The 20,280-nt window shown below is 43.1% G+C and overlaps 1 protein-coding gene and 1 long non-coding RNA gene across 7 annotated transcripts in view; one reads left to right on the top strand and one right to left on the bottom strand.

Moving 5' to 3' along the window:
- Window positions 1-16,002, top strand: part of LOC121281139 — a 66,205-nt gene extending 50,203 nt beyond the window's left edge. Inside the window, exon 5 of the long non-coding RNA XR_005943825.1 lies at window positions 15,904-16,002. This is a non-coding gene — a long non-coding RNA (uncharacterized LOC121281139). The remainder of the gene's footprint in view (window positions 1-15,903) is intronic.
- LOC121281137 (janus kinase and microtubule-interacting protein 2-like) overlaps window positions 1-20,280 on the bottom strand; it is a 294,067-nt gene that overhangs the window by 129,424 nt on the left and 144,363 nt on the right. For 4 of the 6 annotated variants that reach the window (XR_005943821.1, XM_041193856.1, XM_041193860.1 and 1 more), the window contains 3 exons: window positions 19,878-19,981; window positions 14,737-14,994; window positions 6,727-7,224 (listed from right to left, as the gene is read on the bottom strand). Coding sequence is in view for 5 of the 6 variants with exons in the window: in XM_041193856.1 (XP_041049790.1) it covers window positions 6,727-7,224; window positions 14,737-14,865 (627 nt within the window). In the remaining variant the exon portion in view is untranslated. Of the gene's footprint in view, window positions 1-6,726; window positions 7,225-14,736; window positions 14,995-19,789; window positions 19,982-20,280 lie in introns of all 6 variants that reach the window. The other 2 variants (XM_041193858.1, XM_041193859.1) reach the window with 2 other exon arrangements.

The following is a 20,280-nucleotide window of genomic DNA, read 5'->3' as shown; positions in this document are numbered from 1 at the left end:
ACTCACTTCTCTCTCCCCTTGTCCAGTCCCTTCCCACCTACATCCGTGATTCCTCTGACACCTTACGTCACATCAACAATTTCCAGTTCCCTGGCCCCAACCGCTTCCTCTTCACCATGGACGTCCAATCCCTCTACACCTCCATCCCCCACCAGGATGGTGTGAGGGCCCTTAGCTTCTTCCTCGAACAGAGACCCGAACAATCCCCATCCACCACTACTCTCCTCGGTCTGGCTGAACTTGTTCTCACGCTGAACAATTTCTCCTTCAACTCCTCTCACTTCCTCCAAATAAAAGGTGTGGCTATGGGTACCCGCATGGGCCCCAGCTATGCCTGTCTCTTTATGGGGTATGTGGAACATTCCTTGTTCCAGTCCTACTCCAGCCCCCTTCCACAACTCTTTCTCCGCTACATCGATGATTACTTCGGTGCTGCTTCATGCTCTCGTCGGGACTTGGAAAAATTTATTAATTTGACTTCCAATCTCCACCCCTCCATCATTTTCACGTGGTCCATCTCTGACACTTCCCTTCCCTTCCTTGACCTCTCTGTCTAAATCTCTGGTGATAGACTGTCCACCAATATCCATTACAAACCCACCGACTCCCACAGCTACCTCGACTACAGCTCCTCACACCCCACTTCCTGTAAGGACTCCACCCATTCTCTCAGTTCCTTCGCCTCTGTCGCATCTGTTCCGATGATGCTACCTTCAAAAACAGTTCCTCTGACATGTCCTCCTTCTTCCTTAACCGAGGTTTTCCACCCATGGTCGTTGACAGGGCCCTCAACCGTGTCCGGCCCATCTCCCACGCATCCGCCCTCACGCCTTCTCCTCCCTCCCAGAAACATGATAGGGTCCCCCTTGTCCTCACTTATCACCCCACCAGCCTCCGCATTCAAAGGATCATCCTCCGCCATTTCCGCCAACTCCAGCATGATGCCACCACCAAACACATCTTCCCTTCACCCCCCCTATCGGCATTCCGTAGGGATCGCTCCCTCCGGGACACCTTGGTCCACTCCTCCATCACCCCCTACTCCTCAACCCCCTCCTATGGCACCACCCCATGCCCACGCAAAAGATGCAACACCTGCCCCTTCACTTCCTCTCTCCTCACCGTCCAAGGACCCAAACATTCCTTTCAAGTGAAGCAGCATTTCACTTGCATTTCCCCCAACTTAGTCTACTGCATTCGTTGCTCCCAATGTGGTCTCCTCTACATTGGAGAGACCAAACGTAAACTGGGCGACTGCTTTGAAGAACACCTGCGGTCTGTCCGCAAGAATGACCCAAACCTCGCTGTCGCTTGCCATTTTAACACTCCATCCTGCTCTCTTGCCCACATGTCGGTCCTTGGCTTGCTGCATTGTTCCAGTGAAGCCCAACGCAAACTGGAGGAACAGCACCTCATCTTCCAACTAGGCACTTTACAGCCTTCCGGACTGAATACTGAATTCAACAACTTTAGGTCTTGAGCTCCCTCCCCCATCCCCACCCCCTTTCTGCTTCCCCCTTCCTTTTGTTTTTTTTCCAATAAATTATATAGATTTTTCTTTTCCCACCTATTTCCATTATTTTTAAATATTTTAAAATCTTTTATGCTCTCCCCACCCCCACTAGAGCTATACCTTGAGTGCACTACCATCCATCCTTAATTAGCACATTCGTTTAGATAATATCACCAACTTTAACACCTATATGTTCTTTTGTTCTATTGTTGGTGACATCTTTTGATGATCTGCTTCTATCACTGATTGTTTGTCCCTACAACCACACCAACCCCCTCCACTTCTCTCTCTCCGCACCCCCCCACCCCCCAACACACCTTAAACCAGCTTATATTTCAACTCTTTCTTGGACTCGAACTCACGCTCTGTCGAAGGGTCATGAGGACTCGAAATGTCAACTCTTCTCTTCTCCGCCGATGCTGCCGGACCTGCTGAGTTCTTCCAAGTAATTCTGTTTTTGACCTGCTCACTCATGCCCAGTTTGTGTTCTGCCAGAGCCATTCAGTTCCTGACTTCATTACAGCCTTGGTTCAAACATGGACAAAACGGCTGAATTCTCGAGGTGAGGTGAGAGTGACGGCCCTTCACATCAAAGCTGTCCCTGATTTGACTGAGTGTGGCATCAAGGAGCCCTAGCAAAACTGGAGTCAATGGAAATCAGGGGGAAAACTCTCCACTGGCTGGAGTCATACCTAGCACAAAGGAAAGTGGCTGTGGTTGTTGGAGGTCAGTCACCTCAGCTCCATGACATCATTGCAGGAGTTCCTCAGGGTAGTGTCCTAGGCCCAACCATCTTCAGCTGCTCCATCAATGACCTTCCTTCCATCATAAGGTCAGAATTGGGGATGTTCAACACCATTCGCGACTCCCCAGATACTGAAGCAGTCCATATCCAAATGCAGCAAGACCTGGACAATATTCAGGCTTGGGCTGACAAGTGGCAAGTAACATTCGCACCACACGAGTGTCAGGCAATGACCATCTCCAACAAGGGAGAATCCAATATTGCCCTTTGATAAAAACAAAAAACTGCGGATGCTGGATATTCAATGGCATTACCATCACTGAATCCCCCACTATCAATATCCTGGGACTTTCCATTGACCAGAAACTGAACTGGACTAGCCATATAAATACTGTGGCTATAAGAGCAGGTGTTGTGTGCGATCTTCTCCTGAGAAGGAGAGAGGAGCATTGATTAGCCCACCCTGTACCTGGATTCCATGGCATCCAGGAGCTGATGCACACTCACACCAAGAAGCCAGGGCTGAAACACCCCCTTGCCCACATGCTGCCTCTATCACATTTGCCACCATACGGTCTAACCTTGCAAAGCAAGGATGCACAAGCACGTGGAATACCAAGGGCAGCAGATGGATTGGTGCCCCGCCACCTGGAAGCTCCCCTCCCAGCATGTCAGCAGTCTGACTTTGACATTTTTGCAGTTCCAGCACTGCACCTAGGGTGCAGATCCTTGAGCTACTCCCCAAAACAGTACTCTAGGTGTCAGTCTACCACATGCTGCAGGTGCAGAATCCATCTCAGCACTATCCTCTCAGGGTGAACTAGGCATGGGCAATATCGGCTGGCCCACCCAGCGAGGGACACATGCCATGAATGATTCAATGCTGTCAGTGCACTCAGATATTTGCCGGGGGGGGGGGGGGGGGGGGGGGGGGGGGGGGGAGGGTGGGGGGGTGATTGTGGTTGTGGTAGTTGGGGGGAAAGCCTACCTGCTGTGTTAAGTGACCTCTGCCAACATGGTACTCACCCTTCCCGAACTCAAGAGGTCGTTGAAACGCTTGCAGCACTGGACCCAGGTGCGTCGCACCACATCATGGGACCTAACTATGTCTGCCACCTCCTCCCTGGCACGTCTGGTCAGACGGACGGGCCTCCTCCTCCTGTTCCTCAGAACAAGTACCTCCCCCCGTGCTGCCACCTCCTCCAGGAGGGAAGCTAGGCACTTGTCAGAAAAGCGAGGGGCACAGTGTGCCGTTGCCCTACCCTCCTGCCTGGCCTGCTCACCAGCAGCGCTCTGGGGTGCCCTTCTGTTCACCATGATGCACAGCCTTTGCAAGGCTGCCTGCGCCGTCTTTGAACAGGCCACGGGGTCGCCATTGGACCCAGCGGTCATTGCACTCCCGCCACCACCTGTCCACTCCCGCTGTCCTCGGGAGCCAAGTTTCATGCTGGGTGGGCCTTAAATGGCAGCGCGGAGCCGATCGTGGGCAGCAATCGGCTCCTCGCCCACCTGCTCCCGAACAGCCTGCCCGACAGGGACAAAAGTCTCCCCCATGTGATATATTTACCCATCAAATACAACTTGGCTATTTCCATGTTTGGATATTCCAACTGGAGCAATTTCTGATGAGTCCTTTCTTTATTATTTAAATTTTTGACCTGGTTTGTAAAATCGGAATTGTGCTAATAAAGGTACGCCTGTATGGTGCTCTATATGTCCGACTGTTACTATACAGCACATTGAACAGGTGTACCTGTGTAAAATAAGCATGCAACAGTGTATTATGTTTTTACGGCACACTCTCATGTGGATATCACCGATCGGCATGTCTGCACTTATAAGCCGAAGTCATTATTGGGCAAGTTACCAATCTGTAACAGAAACAGGCATAAATAAATCATAAACAAAAACAGAAAATGCTGGGAAAAACCCAACAGGTCTGACAGCACCTGTGGAGAGAGAAACAAAGTTAACGTTTCGAGTCCCTATGACCCTTCTTTGAAGGACCAAACGGACTCGAAACATTAACTTTGTTTCTCTCTCCACAGATGCTGTCAGGCCTGGTCAAGTTTTTCCAGCATTTTCTGTTTCTGTTTCAGGTTTCCTGCATCTGCAGTATTTTGCTTTTATATATAAATAAATTATATCCCAGGTCTGGCCCCTGGGCCGTTGTGAAATAGTGCAGGATAACAGAAAAGTAAATGCATGCAGCATTGTCATCCATCACTTTCTTTGGCGATCAAAAGCAACACCAGATCAATAATGCTAAAGGTGAAGTTAACCTAAGCATATTCAAGCAATACTTACTTTACTGTATGTTTTACTACATGTATAAGCAGTATAGAAAAGCAAGACCTGCTTGAACGTCCCAAGGCAACAGAAAGTCATAAAGACCCCAGGTCAGTTTTTCCAGTCAATTCTTGAAGGAGGTGGATCACTCTGTATGCATTCTCACCCTCAGTAAATGCAGCCCTGTCTCTTGACATGTTTTTGAAAAAAATACAAAACCATCTCAGGGATAGAAAGCAGCTCTTCATTTTTCTTCTTTAGTCAATCCATCATCAATGACAGTGATCATAACAAACCCTCACAAATCTAGTTGGAAGATGTCACCTTTGGGAAAAACTGAAGCCCAATCACCTGCACTAAATGAAGGTTAATAGTTGCAAAGAAATCTCACATTGCTCACGGACAGCAGCAATGGCAGACGTAGAGATTTGTACCTCTCTATGTTTCGAACAACAACAGTTCAATAATTCCTTTCATCCTTTGTTGTGGTATAACACAGCAGTCAAATGCATTACTTATTCAAGACTGAAGACGCACCTGATAAATATTTTTACACATCTTCACCAATATAATAAACATTGATTCAATGATTTAATAACTAAATGGAACAGTTAAAAATTTGAGAGAGAAACTTGTACTTGATTATCAGATCAGCTATTGATGCATAATATGGAGTAGTTTCCAACAGAGCTGTACAATGCATCATCACAGTGTACAAGGGTTTACATGATGCCATGTGTGCTTTTGTCAGAGAAGATGCAGCACCATGGCTATTTGAATATAGCTCTGGTACAAGCACATTTAATTTAATTCCGTTTGCTAAATAAGCTAATTAGGGGCAATTTTTTTGTTACTCATCTCTGCTATTGCCTTTCATTTGGAACACTCATCGCAAAGGAGTTACCATGGTTACAGCTAGCACTGCCTAATAAGGGTAAGTTATTTTTGACTTGCTGATAGCTCTCGGGAAAGTAATTCTGGTCAGGCTGTTGCTTCATTCTCTTGGAATAGAATTCATAAAATCCTTTTCCGTGTATTTCGTAAAACTGCTCCGAAAATGAGGGGATGAAGCACAATTAAGGAGAAAGACATGGGCTTGAATTTTTCTGTCGTCAGGCTTGCACGGTCGGTGGGCCCAGGAGCTGTTGGGAAACAGTCCCCGGCCACAATCAGCACCCGACCGCGATTTCACGCTGGCTGGCCAATTAACGGCCATGCTGAAAAGCTCAGCGCTGCCGGGGTGGGGGCAGGAAGAGGGCGGACGACAACACCACTGTAAGCGTGGATGTGCACTTCGAGAGAGCTCCCTGAAGGCAGACAGCTGCCTCGGGGAGCTGCAGATCTGCAGATAAGAAAATGAAGCAGTAAAAAGCCGCAAAAAAAATGTCTATGCATCACCTGAAAGCATACCTCATAAAAAAGCTATCCCAGATATCTCTTTTTATTTGAATTCCTAATGAAGATTTCATCCCGCCCTTGGATGAGGTTTGATGAAAAATGTAAAGGTCGCCGGGCTGATTCGCTCAACCACCAGCTGTAAGATTGGACGGGCCACGAAAAATCACACAATTGCGCCACTAATGGGCTTAATTGCCCTCTTAACTGTCGGCGGGTGTGCTTCCAACACATGTGCGTGCCCGCCGAGCAAAATATCGCACGATGACGTTGGGACGCTAACCTGACGTCATCTTGCGCGATTTTACGCCCAATCAAGTCGGGCGTGCGCCAGTCCACGGGATGCCCATGATTTCTTTCAGGTGGTCTCAACAAATTGTTATTGAGTGCCCGAACCAATGTGGCATTGCTGCATTTCTGACGATGCCCCGAACATTGTGCTGCAGAAGTTAATGTTGTGGCACCCAAAACGCATCTGAATCACAACGCAATTTCTACCACACTGATTTACAGAAGAAGCATTTAGTAAGCGTATAGATTGAGTGCACTGATAATTCACAAGTAATTTAAATACTTTCTATAAGTTGTGATTTCCAAAAACATACCAACTCTCAAAACCTAATCAGAAATAAACTTTTACCAGGCTCTTTTTTTTCTTTTAACCATGAGAAATCATCTGACAGATGAAAGTTTTGCCTAGATTACAACACTAGAACTTAAAAATAGCAAAGCCGTTGAACAAATAATGGAACATTGGCAAAGTCATGAAATCAATGATCCTCACCAGCCTTCGGATTTCTTTCTCAGACTCCCATTTGATTTTGACAATAGCCTCTTGATGGGACTGGTGCTCGCTCCTCAAGTTTCCAGCTTTTATCTTATCAGATTGAATCATATTGTTCAGTGACTCTTCCACTTGTTTCTTGGCTGATTTTAGTTCACTTAGTTCTTGCAACAGTTTAAGGCGCTCAGAATCAAATGTTTTCCGTGCCTCGTCTCGGGCTTCATTAAACAACGCTGTTCTTACTTTGTCACTGCTGCCATCTCGCAGTGCATTCACAAGTGACTTTAATCGCTGAATCTCATGGTCTTTGATTTTGATCGTACGAGCCAGTTCCTGGTCATGTTGCTTTATCAATGTCTCTCGAACAGACTGCAATTCTTTCATTTTATCCTCATGTAGTTTGCTTTTCAACTCTGTGACGGTTGCTGTGTGCTTGTGCTGCTCTTGTTCTCGTATACGTTTTACCTCTTGGACTTTTTCTCGTTCAAGCTTATTAACCTGAAAGCATAATAACACAAAAAAATTATAACACCAAAACAAACAGCGCACTGGGAAATAAAGTTGCAGAAAAAAATTAAAGTTGACACACTGTTATAGTACTGAGGGAGTGCTGCGTCGTCAAAGGTGTCATTTTTCAGATGAGACAAGGCCCTTATCTGCCAACTTGGGTGGATGTAAAAGATCCCATTGCACTATTTCAAAGAAGAGCAGGGGAGTTAGCCCCTATGTCCTAGCTAATATTTATGCTTTAATCAACGTCACACAAAAAAATTATCTGGTCATTATCACGTTGCTGTTTGCAGGAGTTTGCTGCATGCAAACTGGTTGCTGTACTCCCTACATTACAACAGTGACTACATTTCAAAAGTACTTCATGGTTATAAAGTGCTTTGAGGCATCTGGTGGTTGTGAAAAGAGATGTATAAATACCAGTTTTTTTTTAAGAAAACCATATGAGCAATTGCACTAAAATTTGTTATTTTAATTGCCAAAATAATGAATTTGAATCTTTTATCAGTGAGTCTGACCAAAAGTTTGCAAAGAAATTGAAAATAAATCAAGCTCCTGCCATTTGTGAGAGAGGTTTGAATTAATGGGCAACATGATATTCTCGCTTTCCCTATAAACAGGAAAGCAAAATAGAAGTGGTTCAAATGTAATCTGGAAGGGATAGTAAGTGGGCAGATTTTAACCAGATTATGTTTTCCTTTAGCTCTTGACAATTGACTTGAAAATGCTAAGAAGTTCCAAGGTGACTTAAAATAGAAACAAATGTTTATTATTGATTATTAGAATTACACTGAACATAGAATTATAGGATCATATAATGGTTACAGCACAGAGAGGCCATTCAGCCCATCATGTGTATGCCACTGTCTGCAAAAGCAATCCCAGTAGTGCCACTTCCTTGCCTTTTCTCCATAGCCCAGCAAATTTTGAATACTTGTATTAAATCTCCTCTCAACCTTTTCTTCTCCAAGGATAACACTCCCAGCTTCCCCAATCTACCCATGTAAACTAAAGTTCCTCATCCCTGGAACCATTCTTGTGAATCTTTTCACACCGTATATAATGCCTTCACATCCTTCCTAAAGTGTGGTGCCCAGAACTGGATACAATGATCTAGTTGAGGCAGAACTAGTGTTTTATTAAGGTGTATCATAACTTCCTTGTTTTTGTGCCATATGCCCCTATTTATAAAGCCCAGGGTCCAATATGCTTTCTTTTAACCACTCTCTCAACCTGACCTGCCATTTTCAATGATTTGCACACATATATCCTCAGGTCCCTCTGCTCCTACCCCCTTTAGAATTGTACCCTTTATTTTATATTGTCCCTCCTTATTTTTCCTATCAAAATTAATCACTTCATAATTCTCTAAATTAAATTGCATATGCCAGTTGTCCACCACTTCACCAACCTGTCTAAGTCTTTGTGAAGTTTAACAATATCCCATTCACAATAATTCCAAGTTTTGTGGCATCTGCAGATTTTGAGATTATGCCCTGTAGATCAAGGTCTAGGTCATTTAATATATACCAAGAAGAGCAGGGGCCCTAAAACTAACCCCTGGGGAACCCCACTATAAACCTTTCTCCATTCCAGAGGTAACTGTTCACCACTACTCTGTTTCTTGTCACTCAGCCAATTTCATTCCCATGTTGTTGCTGTCCATTTTATTCCATGAATTCTAACTTTGTTCACAAGTCTGTTGTGTGGCACTTTATCAAATGTCTTTTAGAAGTCCATGTACACCACATCAATTGCATTATCCTCAGTTACCCTCTATATTACCTCATCATAAAACATAATGCAGAATTTAGGAAAATCGGTCATCTGGTTTGTCCAGACTTATGGCAGAGATGTGAGGACAAAGCAAAGGGAATGGGTTGGTTTCAATGCTCTCTTGTGCTTTATGAAGTCATTCTTTTGATAACAAGAGTCAAAATTAAACTCTTGCAGGCAGGGTTCCAGAAAGAAGGAATAAGGATATTGGTTGATCAAGAGAAACTTTTACTGGTACTGGATGATGGACTGATTAATAACTTAAGCTACTTTGCAGTTATAGCCTGGGAAAGCTGTTTTTCATTATGCTCCACTAGTTTCCTAATCAAGGAAGTATTCAAGATGGGTATCGAATTCTCCTGCAAAAGGACATTTATTTTGTTCCTCGCACTTCCCCTCCTTGTTAACTGAGGTTTGTGACTGCTTGTGCAGAACTTTACTTCCATGGTAAGTGGCAGCCCCAAAGGTATCTCACCTAAAAATATCCAAGCTTGCATGGAGGGTCACAACAATGACCTCACCCAACACTACACAAAAACCTTCATATGGAAGTGATTGGAAGATGATGGGAAGCGGCAAGTCATAATTGATCTTTCCTTTCCCAAATCTGGAAGACTGAGCCATACTATCAAATTCTACTGTTGATCCAGTTGTGATCAGCAAACTTTGGCATGGACCCAGGGGACAAACATGGGATCTTCTTGTCTATGTAGCTCAGTACAACACTAGATGGTTCAGCTACCCACTGATTTTTAATATGTATGTATTTGAGGAGATATTTCCTGTTTTAAACCAAAATGCACCTACTTAGGGAAACGATTTACTCAGATGAACACACTGGCAGCTCATCTCCAGTTGTCTTGACACTAAGTAAAGCCAAGATTTCTATTCTTTCAACTTTGACATTTCAACGTAAACGATATGTTCAGTATTATCAAAGCAAACAGACTTAAGTCCACTTTATTTTGCCCTATAGGTAAAATGCTTGCTTTAAATTGGCATCTTTGTCACTAACCTAGACAAAATGGGCTGAACTTGCCACCCCCAGAAAAGCAAGTTAGAAAAATTGCCAGGAATTAGACTTGTGACATTCTGGCTAGGAGTTACGTTCTCTGATCTCTCAAATTACTGAGCTATGGAGAGGGTATTATTATTATTTAAATTATGTACTAGCTTGACAGTGTCTTACCTGGGAGTCAGAGAGGCAGCAGACCTGCAAGGAAACAGCCTGGAGCAGGAGAATATAAATTTGGACTGAGGCCCAAGGCCTACACTTACCTGGGGGTCAGAGAGGCAGCGGACCTGCGAAGAAGCAGCCTGCGCTGAGTTCGAAAGAAGAGTGCAAAGAAAGTGACATCACATCAAAGAGACAATTTGGTTGGGGAAGAGGCTAGTTGTTTGGTGAGTCTCTAGTAAGTGGTTAAGGTCTATTCTATTCCTAAATTTTAAAATAGTACACAAACTGATAGTAAGGTTACTAAAATGTGTAAAAAAGGAAAATATATAATTGAATAATATAATTAAGTAGATAATTAAAACATATTAAGAATGGCAGGACAGGTGATGTTCATGGCTGCAGCATGTGGGAGCTTCTGGATTCCAGTGTGATCCAGGGCAAACATGTCTGAGTAAGTGTTTGCGGCTCAAGGAGCTTTGGCTCAGAGTCACTGAGTTGGATGCTGAACTGCAGACACTGCAACACTTCAGGGAGGTGGAATGTTACCTGGATGCTTTGCACCAGGAGGTAGTCACACCCCTTAGGATAGGGTCTTCTGATTTGGTCAGTGGTCAGGGTGTGACTATGAGTGAGACAGGTAAGGGGACCCAGAAGGCAGGAGTACAGGAGCCTCAGCTTCTGCAATTGTCCAACAGTGTGAGGTTCTTTCAGCTTGTTTGGATGAGAGTGGGGGCTGCAGGGTGTATGAGCTAACTGGACATGACACCATAGTACTGGAAGCCATTCAAGTTGCGTGGGGGGCAAAAAAGGGATGTAGCGGTAGTAGGAGACAGTATAGTGAGGGGGATTGACATTGTTCTCTACAGCAAAGGGCAAGGTTACAGAAGGCTGTGTTGCCTGCCTGGCACCAGGGTTCAGGTCATCTGCTCAGGACTGGAGAGGAACCTACAACAGGAGGGGGAGGATCCAGTCATCCTGGTCTATGTAGGTAGCAACAACATAGGCAGACCGAGTAAGGAGGTTCTGCATAGTCAGTATGAGGAGCGAGGCACCAAATTAAGCAGAACCTCAAGGTAATAATCTCTGGTTTATTACCTCAGCCACATGCAAATTGGCATAGGACAAATAAGATTAGAGAAAAGAATGCAAGGCTCAAAGACTGGTGTGGGAGAAGTGGGTTCCAGTTCGTGGGACAATGGCACCAGTATGGTGAAAGTGGGGCCTATGCCGTTGGGACGGTCTTCACCTGAACCATGCTGGGGCTGATGTTCTAATGAGCTGCATAACTAGAGAAGAAGGGAGTGTTTTAAATTAAATAGTGGGGCAAGGGATCAAATTTAGGAAGATGTGATAGATCAAAGAGCAGAAGCAAGGCAAGAAAGACAGGTATTAATATGGGAAATGATAAACAAAATGTGACAGGAAAGGATAGAGAATACAACTCTAAGAGCTAATCAGCAGTCAAGGCTAGATGTTACAAAAATAATGAAAGGACAAAGTGAAAGGCTCTGTATCTGAATGCACGTAGCATTCGAAGCAAAACAGATAAACTGATAGCGCAAATAGAAATAAATAAGTACGACCTAGCAGCCATTGCAGAGACATGGCTGCAGGATGACATAGATTGGAACCTGTATATTAAAGGGCACATGGCATGTAGGAAGGACAGGAAGCTAGGAAAAGGTGGAGGGTGGCTCTGTTAATTAATGATTGTATTAGCACATTAAAGAGGCATGACCTAAGTTCAGGAAACCAGGATATAGAAGCAGTTTGGGTAGAGTTGAGAAATAATAAAGGCAAGAAGTCACTTGTGGAAGTGGTGCACATGCCCCGTGACAATAACCACACAGTAGGTCAGAGTATAAAGGAAGACATAATGGGAGCTTGCTAGAAAGGTACAGCAATAATCATGGGGGATTTTAATCAACAAATCGACCGAAATAATCAGTTGGGCAAAGGTAGCCTAGATGAGGAGTTTGTAGAATGTTCTTACGATAGTTTCTTAGAACAACACATTCTGGCACCAACCAGAGAGCAGGTTACACTAGACCTGGTATTGTGCAATGTGATAGGGTTAATTGATGATCTCATAGTGAAGGAAGTAAACTGGGCAAATTAGGTTAAGGGATAGGTCAGTAGAAATCCAATGGCAAACATTTAAGGGGATATTTCAGAATGCACAGAATAGATACATTCCAACAAAAAAGAAAAATTCCAAGGGACGACCCTCCATCTGTGGTTAATTAAAAAAGTTATCCAACTTAAAGAAAAAGCATATAATTGTGCCAAGACGGGTGATTGGACAGAATATAGAAACAACAAAGAATGACCAAAAGTCTGAAAAGGAGGGAAAAATTAGAGTACAGGAGAAAACTAGCTAGAAATATAAAGACAGATAGTAAGAGTTTCTAAAGATATTTTAAAAAGAAAAGAGTTAACAAAGCGAATGTTGGGCTGATAGAAAGTGGGTTTGGGGATTTAATAATGGAAAATAAGTAGATGGCAAGTGAACTGAACAGGTATTTTACATCAATCTTACTATGGAGGATACAAGTAATATCCTAGAAATAGCTATAAATCAGGAAGTGGAAGTGGAAGGGAAGGAGGGACTCAAGAAAACTACAATCACCAGAGAAGTGGTATTGAGCAATTTGTTGGAGCTGCGGGCTGCCAAATCGCCAGCTCCTGATGGACTTCATCCTAGGGTCCTAAAAGAAGTGGTTAGTGAGCCAGTTGATGCGTTGGTTTTAATTTTCCAAAATTCCCTAGATTCGTTGAAGGTTTCATTAGATTGGTGAATAGTGCATGGAACTCCTTTATTCAAAAAAAAGGAAACAGAAAGTAGGAAACTACAGGCCAGTTAGCTTAACATCTGTCATAGGGAAAATGTTAAATGATATTATTCAAGATGGTATAGCAGGGCACTTAGAAAAATTCAAGGTAATCAGGCAGAGTCAACATAGCTTTGCGAAGAGAAAATCATGTTTAACCAACTTATTGGAGTTCTTTGAAGAAGTAACATGTGCTATGGATAAAGGGGAAATGTGGATGTCTCCACTTGGCATTCCAGAAGGCACTTATCAAGGTGCATATCAAAGGTTATTGTGGAAAACAAAAGCTCATGGCGTGGGGGGTAACATATTAGCATAGTAGGCAAAAATGGGTCATTTTCTGGTTCACAAGACAGAACGAGTTTTATGCCACAGAAATCAGTACTAGGGCCTCAACTTTTTACAATTTAAATAAATGACTTGGATAAAGGGACCAAAGGTATGGTTGTTAAATTTGCTGATGACACAAAGATAGGTAGGAAAGTAAGTTGTGAAGTGGACAAAGGGATTTAGATACGTTGAATGAATGAGCAAAGATCTGGCAAATGGAGTATACTGTGGGAAAATGTGAAATTGTCTATTTTGGCAGGAAGAATAAAAAGAAACATATTATCAAAAAATGAGATTGTAGAGCTCTGAGATGCAGAGGTGTCCCTGTGCATGAATAGCGAACAGTTAGTATGCAGGTACAACTAGTAATTAGGAAAGCTAATAGAATGTAATCATTTATTAAGAGAGATATTGAAAAATAGGGAGGATATGCTTCATTTATACAAGACATTGGTGAGACCACATCTGGAGTACTATGTACAGTATTGGTCTCCTTATTTAAAGGAGGATGTAAATGTGTTGGAAGCAGTTCAGAGAAGGCTTACCAGACTAATACCTGGAATGGGCGAGTTGTCTTATGGGGAAAGGTTGGACAGGCTAGGCTTATATCCGCTAGAGTTTAGAAGAGTAAGAGGCAACTTGATTGAAACGTAAAAGATCCTGAGGGGTCTTGACAGAGTGGTTGTGGAGAGGATGTTTCCTCATGTGGGAGAATCTAAAACTAGGGGTCACTTTTTAAAAATAAGGGGTCACCCATTTAAGACAGAAATATGGAGAAATCTTTTCTTCTTTGGAACTATTCCTCAAAAGACAGTGGGAGCAGTCTTTGAATATTTTTAAAGAAGAGTTAGATAGATTCTTGATAAGCAAGAGGGTGAAAGGTTATTGGGGTGGGTAGGAACGTGGAGTTGAGGTTACAATCAGTTCAGTCATGATCTTATTAAATGATAGAGGATGCTTAAGAGGCCGAATGGCCTGCTCCTGCTCCTAATTCATATGTTTATATAGGGTTCACTCAAACCAAAATAAACAGTTTAACCTATAAATGTGGAACTTTGGTTAGCTGTATTAAATCTCAGATAGTATGGTCTTCCCCATAGCTTGTGCACTTCTTGCTGAAAAAAAGTTTGAGAGATAAAATATTAATGATGATTACGTTCGTCAGCCTTCTGGCCAAAATGATTAGAAGCCTCTATTGGTGTAAATACCTAGACTGGTCACAACACCTGCAATCTTGGGTACAATACTCCAATGTTGTTCTAAAAGCTTATCAATTAGATTGAGTAAAGATTTATACATTATGCATTATTTAATATTCATTCGAGAAAGCTTTCTAAAGTTATACTTTGTTGCTTTATTTAGCCAAATAAAAGAGGCATCACTCACCTTACATTTCTCTTGATGAAGCTCAATTTGTATATCAGTCAGTTTAGTCCTAAGATCCTCATTAGCAGCCTGTAAGGCAGCTATAAAGGCTTCAGGCTTTTCAGCCTTCCCACGCCCCTTCTTGGACATCTTCAGTTCTTCCCTGTGATTCTTTTCAATTCAAGAATAAATTGCCATTTTTTCTTAGTGCAAATCCACTAGCACATTCTTTATCACATTCCTCAGCTCCCTCCTGCCACCACTTTGGCTGTATAAGGCCTGAAACATAGGCAGCAAAGAAAATGATTCAGTTAAGATGATACAAATAGACGGCTCTTTGCTTTTACACTTGCATTGACAAAATTGACATTGCCAACAGCTAGTCAAGAGATAATGAGTTTATTAATTTTCATCCAGTTGCTTAGGGAAGGTAGTAAAACACTTCTAAAATTTCCAAACAGATACACTTCCTTTCTGCAAAAGCCCAAGTATTTCTTTGGCATGCTTCTAGACTGGTGGCTCAACACCAATAGAAGAATAAGAGATGGAACTTTTGAGCAGAGCCTTCGTTTTTCTCTATCTATACACGGGCAGGCCTGAGAAAGAGTGCCTGAATGCGACAGAGTTCTTCAATCTCCCAGAGGCACGGAACTTCCTTAGGGAGATTGAAAAGCTTTTGAAATTATTAAATAAATGGAGTAAAAATTTAATTAAACATGTCCCCTCATGTGACGATGTCACATGAGATGGGAGATGTTTTGATATTTTGGGAAAAATATTTGTTTAATTAATAAAAGCTTTAGGAAACCTCATGCCGTTCGTGTATGTGGCTTCCTAAAAAACGTGAAGGCCGCTTGGCCTTTTCGCCTGCCTGCCAACCTTAAGGTTGAACGGGCAGTGTTAACAGCTACCTTAATCACTTCCTTAATGGCCTTAATAGGCTACTTACATATTGGCGGGCAACATTGGTGCACGCCCGCCGACCGAAACATTGCAACACAGCGCAATGATATCGAGACGCATGCCTGACATCATCGCCCGTCATTTTACGTGTTGGCATGTCGGGCCCGCCCCCGCACAGCAACTGAAAAATCCTGCCCAACATCTCTATTTAAGACAGCTGAGGGAAATTTGGTACCAACATGTCACACCTTCATGCAATTAACATTGCCAATAATCTTTGATCAGGCATGAAGAATGACCCCTGGATGAAATACCGTACAGCTTGCAACTCCCATGGATCAATACCCCAGCATGAGCCAGTGGCTGGAAAAATGGAGTAAAGGGAATCATAAATGGATTTTTCACTCATGCATTAGCCTGGAAATCTGGTAAGGCTTCCACCCCCATTGTAACCCACCACTGATCCAGCCGCAAACTCTGGGACCAAGTTCATTTCAAATCTCAGAGCAGGCACCTGCAGCTGTAGTAATACAGCAGAGATATGCCCACTGCTGGAAGAGGAACAATTTGGTGTGACAGTGTACTGTACTAAAAGGAGGTCTAGGTTTGACCTGTAACAGCTGGCAGATTATTTTTTTTTGTTTCGCTTCAAAAAGCAGGAGTAACTTTGTAAAGACAATTGATTCTCTCCAGGCCAAATCAGAAAGAGGCAGAAACAGAGCAGATCTGGGTTCTGTGACAAATGAATCACCCCAACCACTGGTATCAAGCCACAACTGTGTCCCTGATCATTGAACTTTATTCTAATAACTCATCACAAGATTTCTATTTAAGGATAACTTCAAGAAGAAGAAATTATTATGGTCTTACAACACAGTCAGTGTTTGTCTTAAGATGAGGTTCAATGCTAAATTGGCTATCTGCAGTTAAATATGTACTGTCTTTATAAGCGTTTTGCAGGAGAATATGAGACTTTGCAACCCCAGCCCGAGCCCCAGTTCCATGCCTCCCCACTCTCCATTGACTGTAATCCTTGTTTGCCCCCCACCACCTTTCTCAAAGTCAGCTGCATGTCAATTCTACTGGCTTTGGGCTGTATTCAGTGAACAGAGATAAAAATGAGAGTAGGCAGTAAAAATTGCATGAACCTTATGGGGATGCGGGGGACCAAGCGTTGTCCACCAATTACAATGGGGCTTTAATGTCTGCCCCATTAACCCAAGCTGTTACCTGAATAGATAGCACTGGTGATTCGTTGGCCCAAATATTACTGGAAAAATAAGAATGTGTAAACAGCACACACTGGCCAGGATTTTCCGTTCGTCAGGTGGGTGTGGCGGGCAGGCCTGGGAGTGCCTGGGAAACAGCCTGCCGCCCGTGATCAGCCTCCAACCGCAATTTCACACTGGCCGGCCAATTAATGGAGGGTGAGGGTGAAATTCTGTGTATGCATGGGGAGCGCGCGCTGAAAGCTCCCTGAGGGCATAGAGCTGCCTCAGGGAGCTGGAGAATTGGACAAAGGAAAATAAAGATTTTAAAGATGATATAAACATGTCCCCACATGTGACTCAGTCACATGAAGAGGGACATGTTTAAAATGATGGTGAAAAGTATTTAATGGATTTTTATTTACCATTGAAAACCTCAGCCAGAATCTTTGGCTCAGCAAGTGGGGGCAGGGCCCACTTGCCGATGCGTAAAATGACACTCGCTGACATCGGGCATGCGTCCCGACATCACCACACGTCATTCTGATTTTCAGTTCGGCAGGCGTGCACCGGAGTCAACTGCGTGCGCGCCAGCTGAATTATTAAAGGCCATTTAAAAGCTAATTAAACCACTTAACATAGCTGCCTGTTCAACCTTAAGGTTGGCGGGCAGATGAAGAGCCCAGGCGGCCTTTGCATTTTTCATGAAACCTCATCCATTGGCGGGGTGAGGTTTCATGAATGATTTAACAGTGAAATAAAGATTTTCATTAAAATTTATAGACATGTCCCAGCTCATGTGACACTTTCACATGAGGGGACATGTCCTAATGTTTTTTTTCTTTATCAAGGTTTTTGAAACTCAAACTGATCTCTGAGGCAGCTCTGTGCCTCAGGCAGATTTCTGCGCTCTTTTCTGTGAAAGAGCGCAGGCCCTAACTCAGCCTCCTCCCCTCACCTGATCAGGGGGGGCTCAGCGCTTCTGGGTACGCTTCACACTGTGTGGGCCTTAATTGGCCCACCCATGTAAAATGATGGCGTGCAGGCAATTGGCTGTGCCCTGTCCACAGCCGCTCCCGCCCAATGCCCACCCCCCGATGGGGAGAAAATTCTCCCCCTCATCCCGCCTATGGAGGAGGTTTTGTTAAAAAAAGCAAATGCTTGCTGGCTTATTCGCCCACTTGCCAACCATAATGTTGAAGGGAAGTGAAAAATACAAATTAATTAATTGCTTAAGGGCCTTAATAGGCCTCTTAATTGTCAGCGACTCTTATGCATACCCGGCGACTGAAAGATCGTGAGAGTATGTGATGATGTTGGGACGCTCGCCCGACATCATCGCGCATGATTTTCCACATGACCAACGTAAAATCTTGCCCACTGTTATTCATGCACAAATTGTGCATCAAGTTCTAGGAGTTGAGAAATATGCCAAGAGTTGCAAATCCCTAGACCTTATTTATCGATTTACCCTACCTGCATCGCAGACATAACCCCCCTATTATTTTCAAGAACCTCTTGGATTTACACATTAACTCCTCATTAAACCCACTTCACAAAGTTAGGGCAGATTACTAAGAGTGTAAGTATTATTTTAATGATGTGGTAATTGTTAATGTAATGCTGATCAACTTCTCTGGGTCAGAAAGGGAATGATTTTAACTATTCAATCTCATTTCCGTATGTAGTCTCACAACTCCTTGGGGATTAAGAGCTGCAATATCAAGCCTCGCTGCTCCCCGAGCCGTGACAAATGTGAAAAAGTTTGATCAACCCACCTAATCTTTTAATTTAGGTTAACAGAATACGAGAATACATACCAGGTGGAGGTGAGATGATGGCATTGTGGTATTGTCACTGGACTTCCAGAGACCCGGGTAAAGCTCTGAGGACTTGAGTTCGAATCCCACCATGGCAGATGGTGGAATTTGAATTCAATAAAAATCTGGAATTAAAAGTCTAATGATGACCATGAAACCACTGTCGATTGTTGTAAAAACCCATCTGGTTCACTAATGTCCTTTAGGGAAGGAAATCTGCTGTCCTTACCTGGTCTGGTAACCAGGCCTACATGTGACTCCTGACCCACAGCAATGTGGTTACTCTGAAATGCCCTCTGACCTAGGGGGCAACTATGGATGGATAATTAATGCTGGCCTGGCCAGTGACGCCCACATCTCATGAACAAGTGAAAAAAAAGGTTTGTAAACTTAACTGTTTATTAACCAGTGGTAAAAGAAAGAAATATGAACTATTAACTTCTAACTCCATAACCTAAAGTTCATAAATCCCTATAGACACACATACAAGACACACAGAAACATGGATTTTAAGGGTGGGGTAAAAAAGTTCAATAGCACCAATTCCGGAGTACAGGATTCGATGGCTTGAGTTTGATCAATGTCTCCCAAATTCCTTTCAGTTCTTTGTTAATGACACGAGGTGGTCTTCCAGCACTTTCAGTCTTTAGTTCACTGGTTAAGCACTTGGCTTTCAATGACCCTAACAGTGATTTTCCCCTTTGCCTCGTGACAGGGGTTTTCAGAGAGAGAGAGCAGAAAAAGCCAGCTAACTATTATTGTGGAATTACTGGAATCTTACACACATAGGAGAAAGACGTTTTAAGTCTTTTTCATTTCAGGCTAGGAGCTATTCCGCCTCAGGCAGATACCCATTAGACCAGACTCCTCCTCAGCACCATCCTGTCTTTCACGGCACACTCTATTCCAGGACAGGAACATTGTATATATACCTCACTCTATTCCAGTGGACATGACTTTCAAACTGCAGTCATTGTAATTTTAATTCACAGTCCAGCAGAAATAAAAAGATGCGTTCTTTACAGTAGTAAATTCTTCGTAGAGTTTTTTAAAATTCAATTTTTTTTTCCTTACATTTCCTTTCTGTCTCTTTTATTATTGCTTGTAATTCAATCTTATATTTTTCTATTACTTTTTCTGTACCTGAATTGAATACAATTCATCCGATTTCCTTCTCGGTCATCCCTTTTTCTTTCCCAATCCTTAAATCTCATTGATTAAGGAGGTCTACCTTTGGTCCTGCCATTCACTAAGGTCCTAGATGCTTCCTTGTCCTCAGCACACTGTTACCAGCTCTCAGGTCTCACGGGTTATGGTGCAAAAGGTGAATTCAAGCTAAAAAGTAAATAAATCTCCATTGGAACAATAAGGAATTGCATCTCGACCTACAGTACACAGAAACTGTGCATCTTACACATAACACAAAAGTAGTAGTAGTATAGTTATATCTCTTTCTAAAAAGAAACAAGTTACATATCATTAGAACTGCTCATACAGAGTGACATAATGAGAAGCACTTGCCATTTATTGCAGAATTTGGATTTTTATCCTAGGTGTGAAAATATGAGAAATATTTCCAGCTGACAAAGTGGCATGGGCTATATTGGGTGAGGCAGGTTTCAAGCAACCTGCTG

Source organism: Carcharodon carcharias, chromosome 8, assembly GCF_017639515.1.
Source record: "Carcharodon carcharias isolate sCarCar2 chromosome 8, sCarCar2.pri, whole genome shotgun sequence".
Taxonomy (NCBI): domain Eukaryota; kingdom Metazoa; phylum Chordata; class Chondrichthyes; order Lamniformes; family Lamnidae; genus Carcharodon; species Carcharodon carcharias.
Note: the sequence above shows the minus strand (reverse complement) of the source record. Positions and strands in the feature narration are given on the sequence as shown.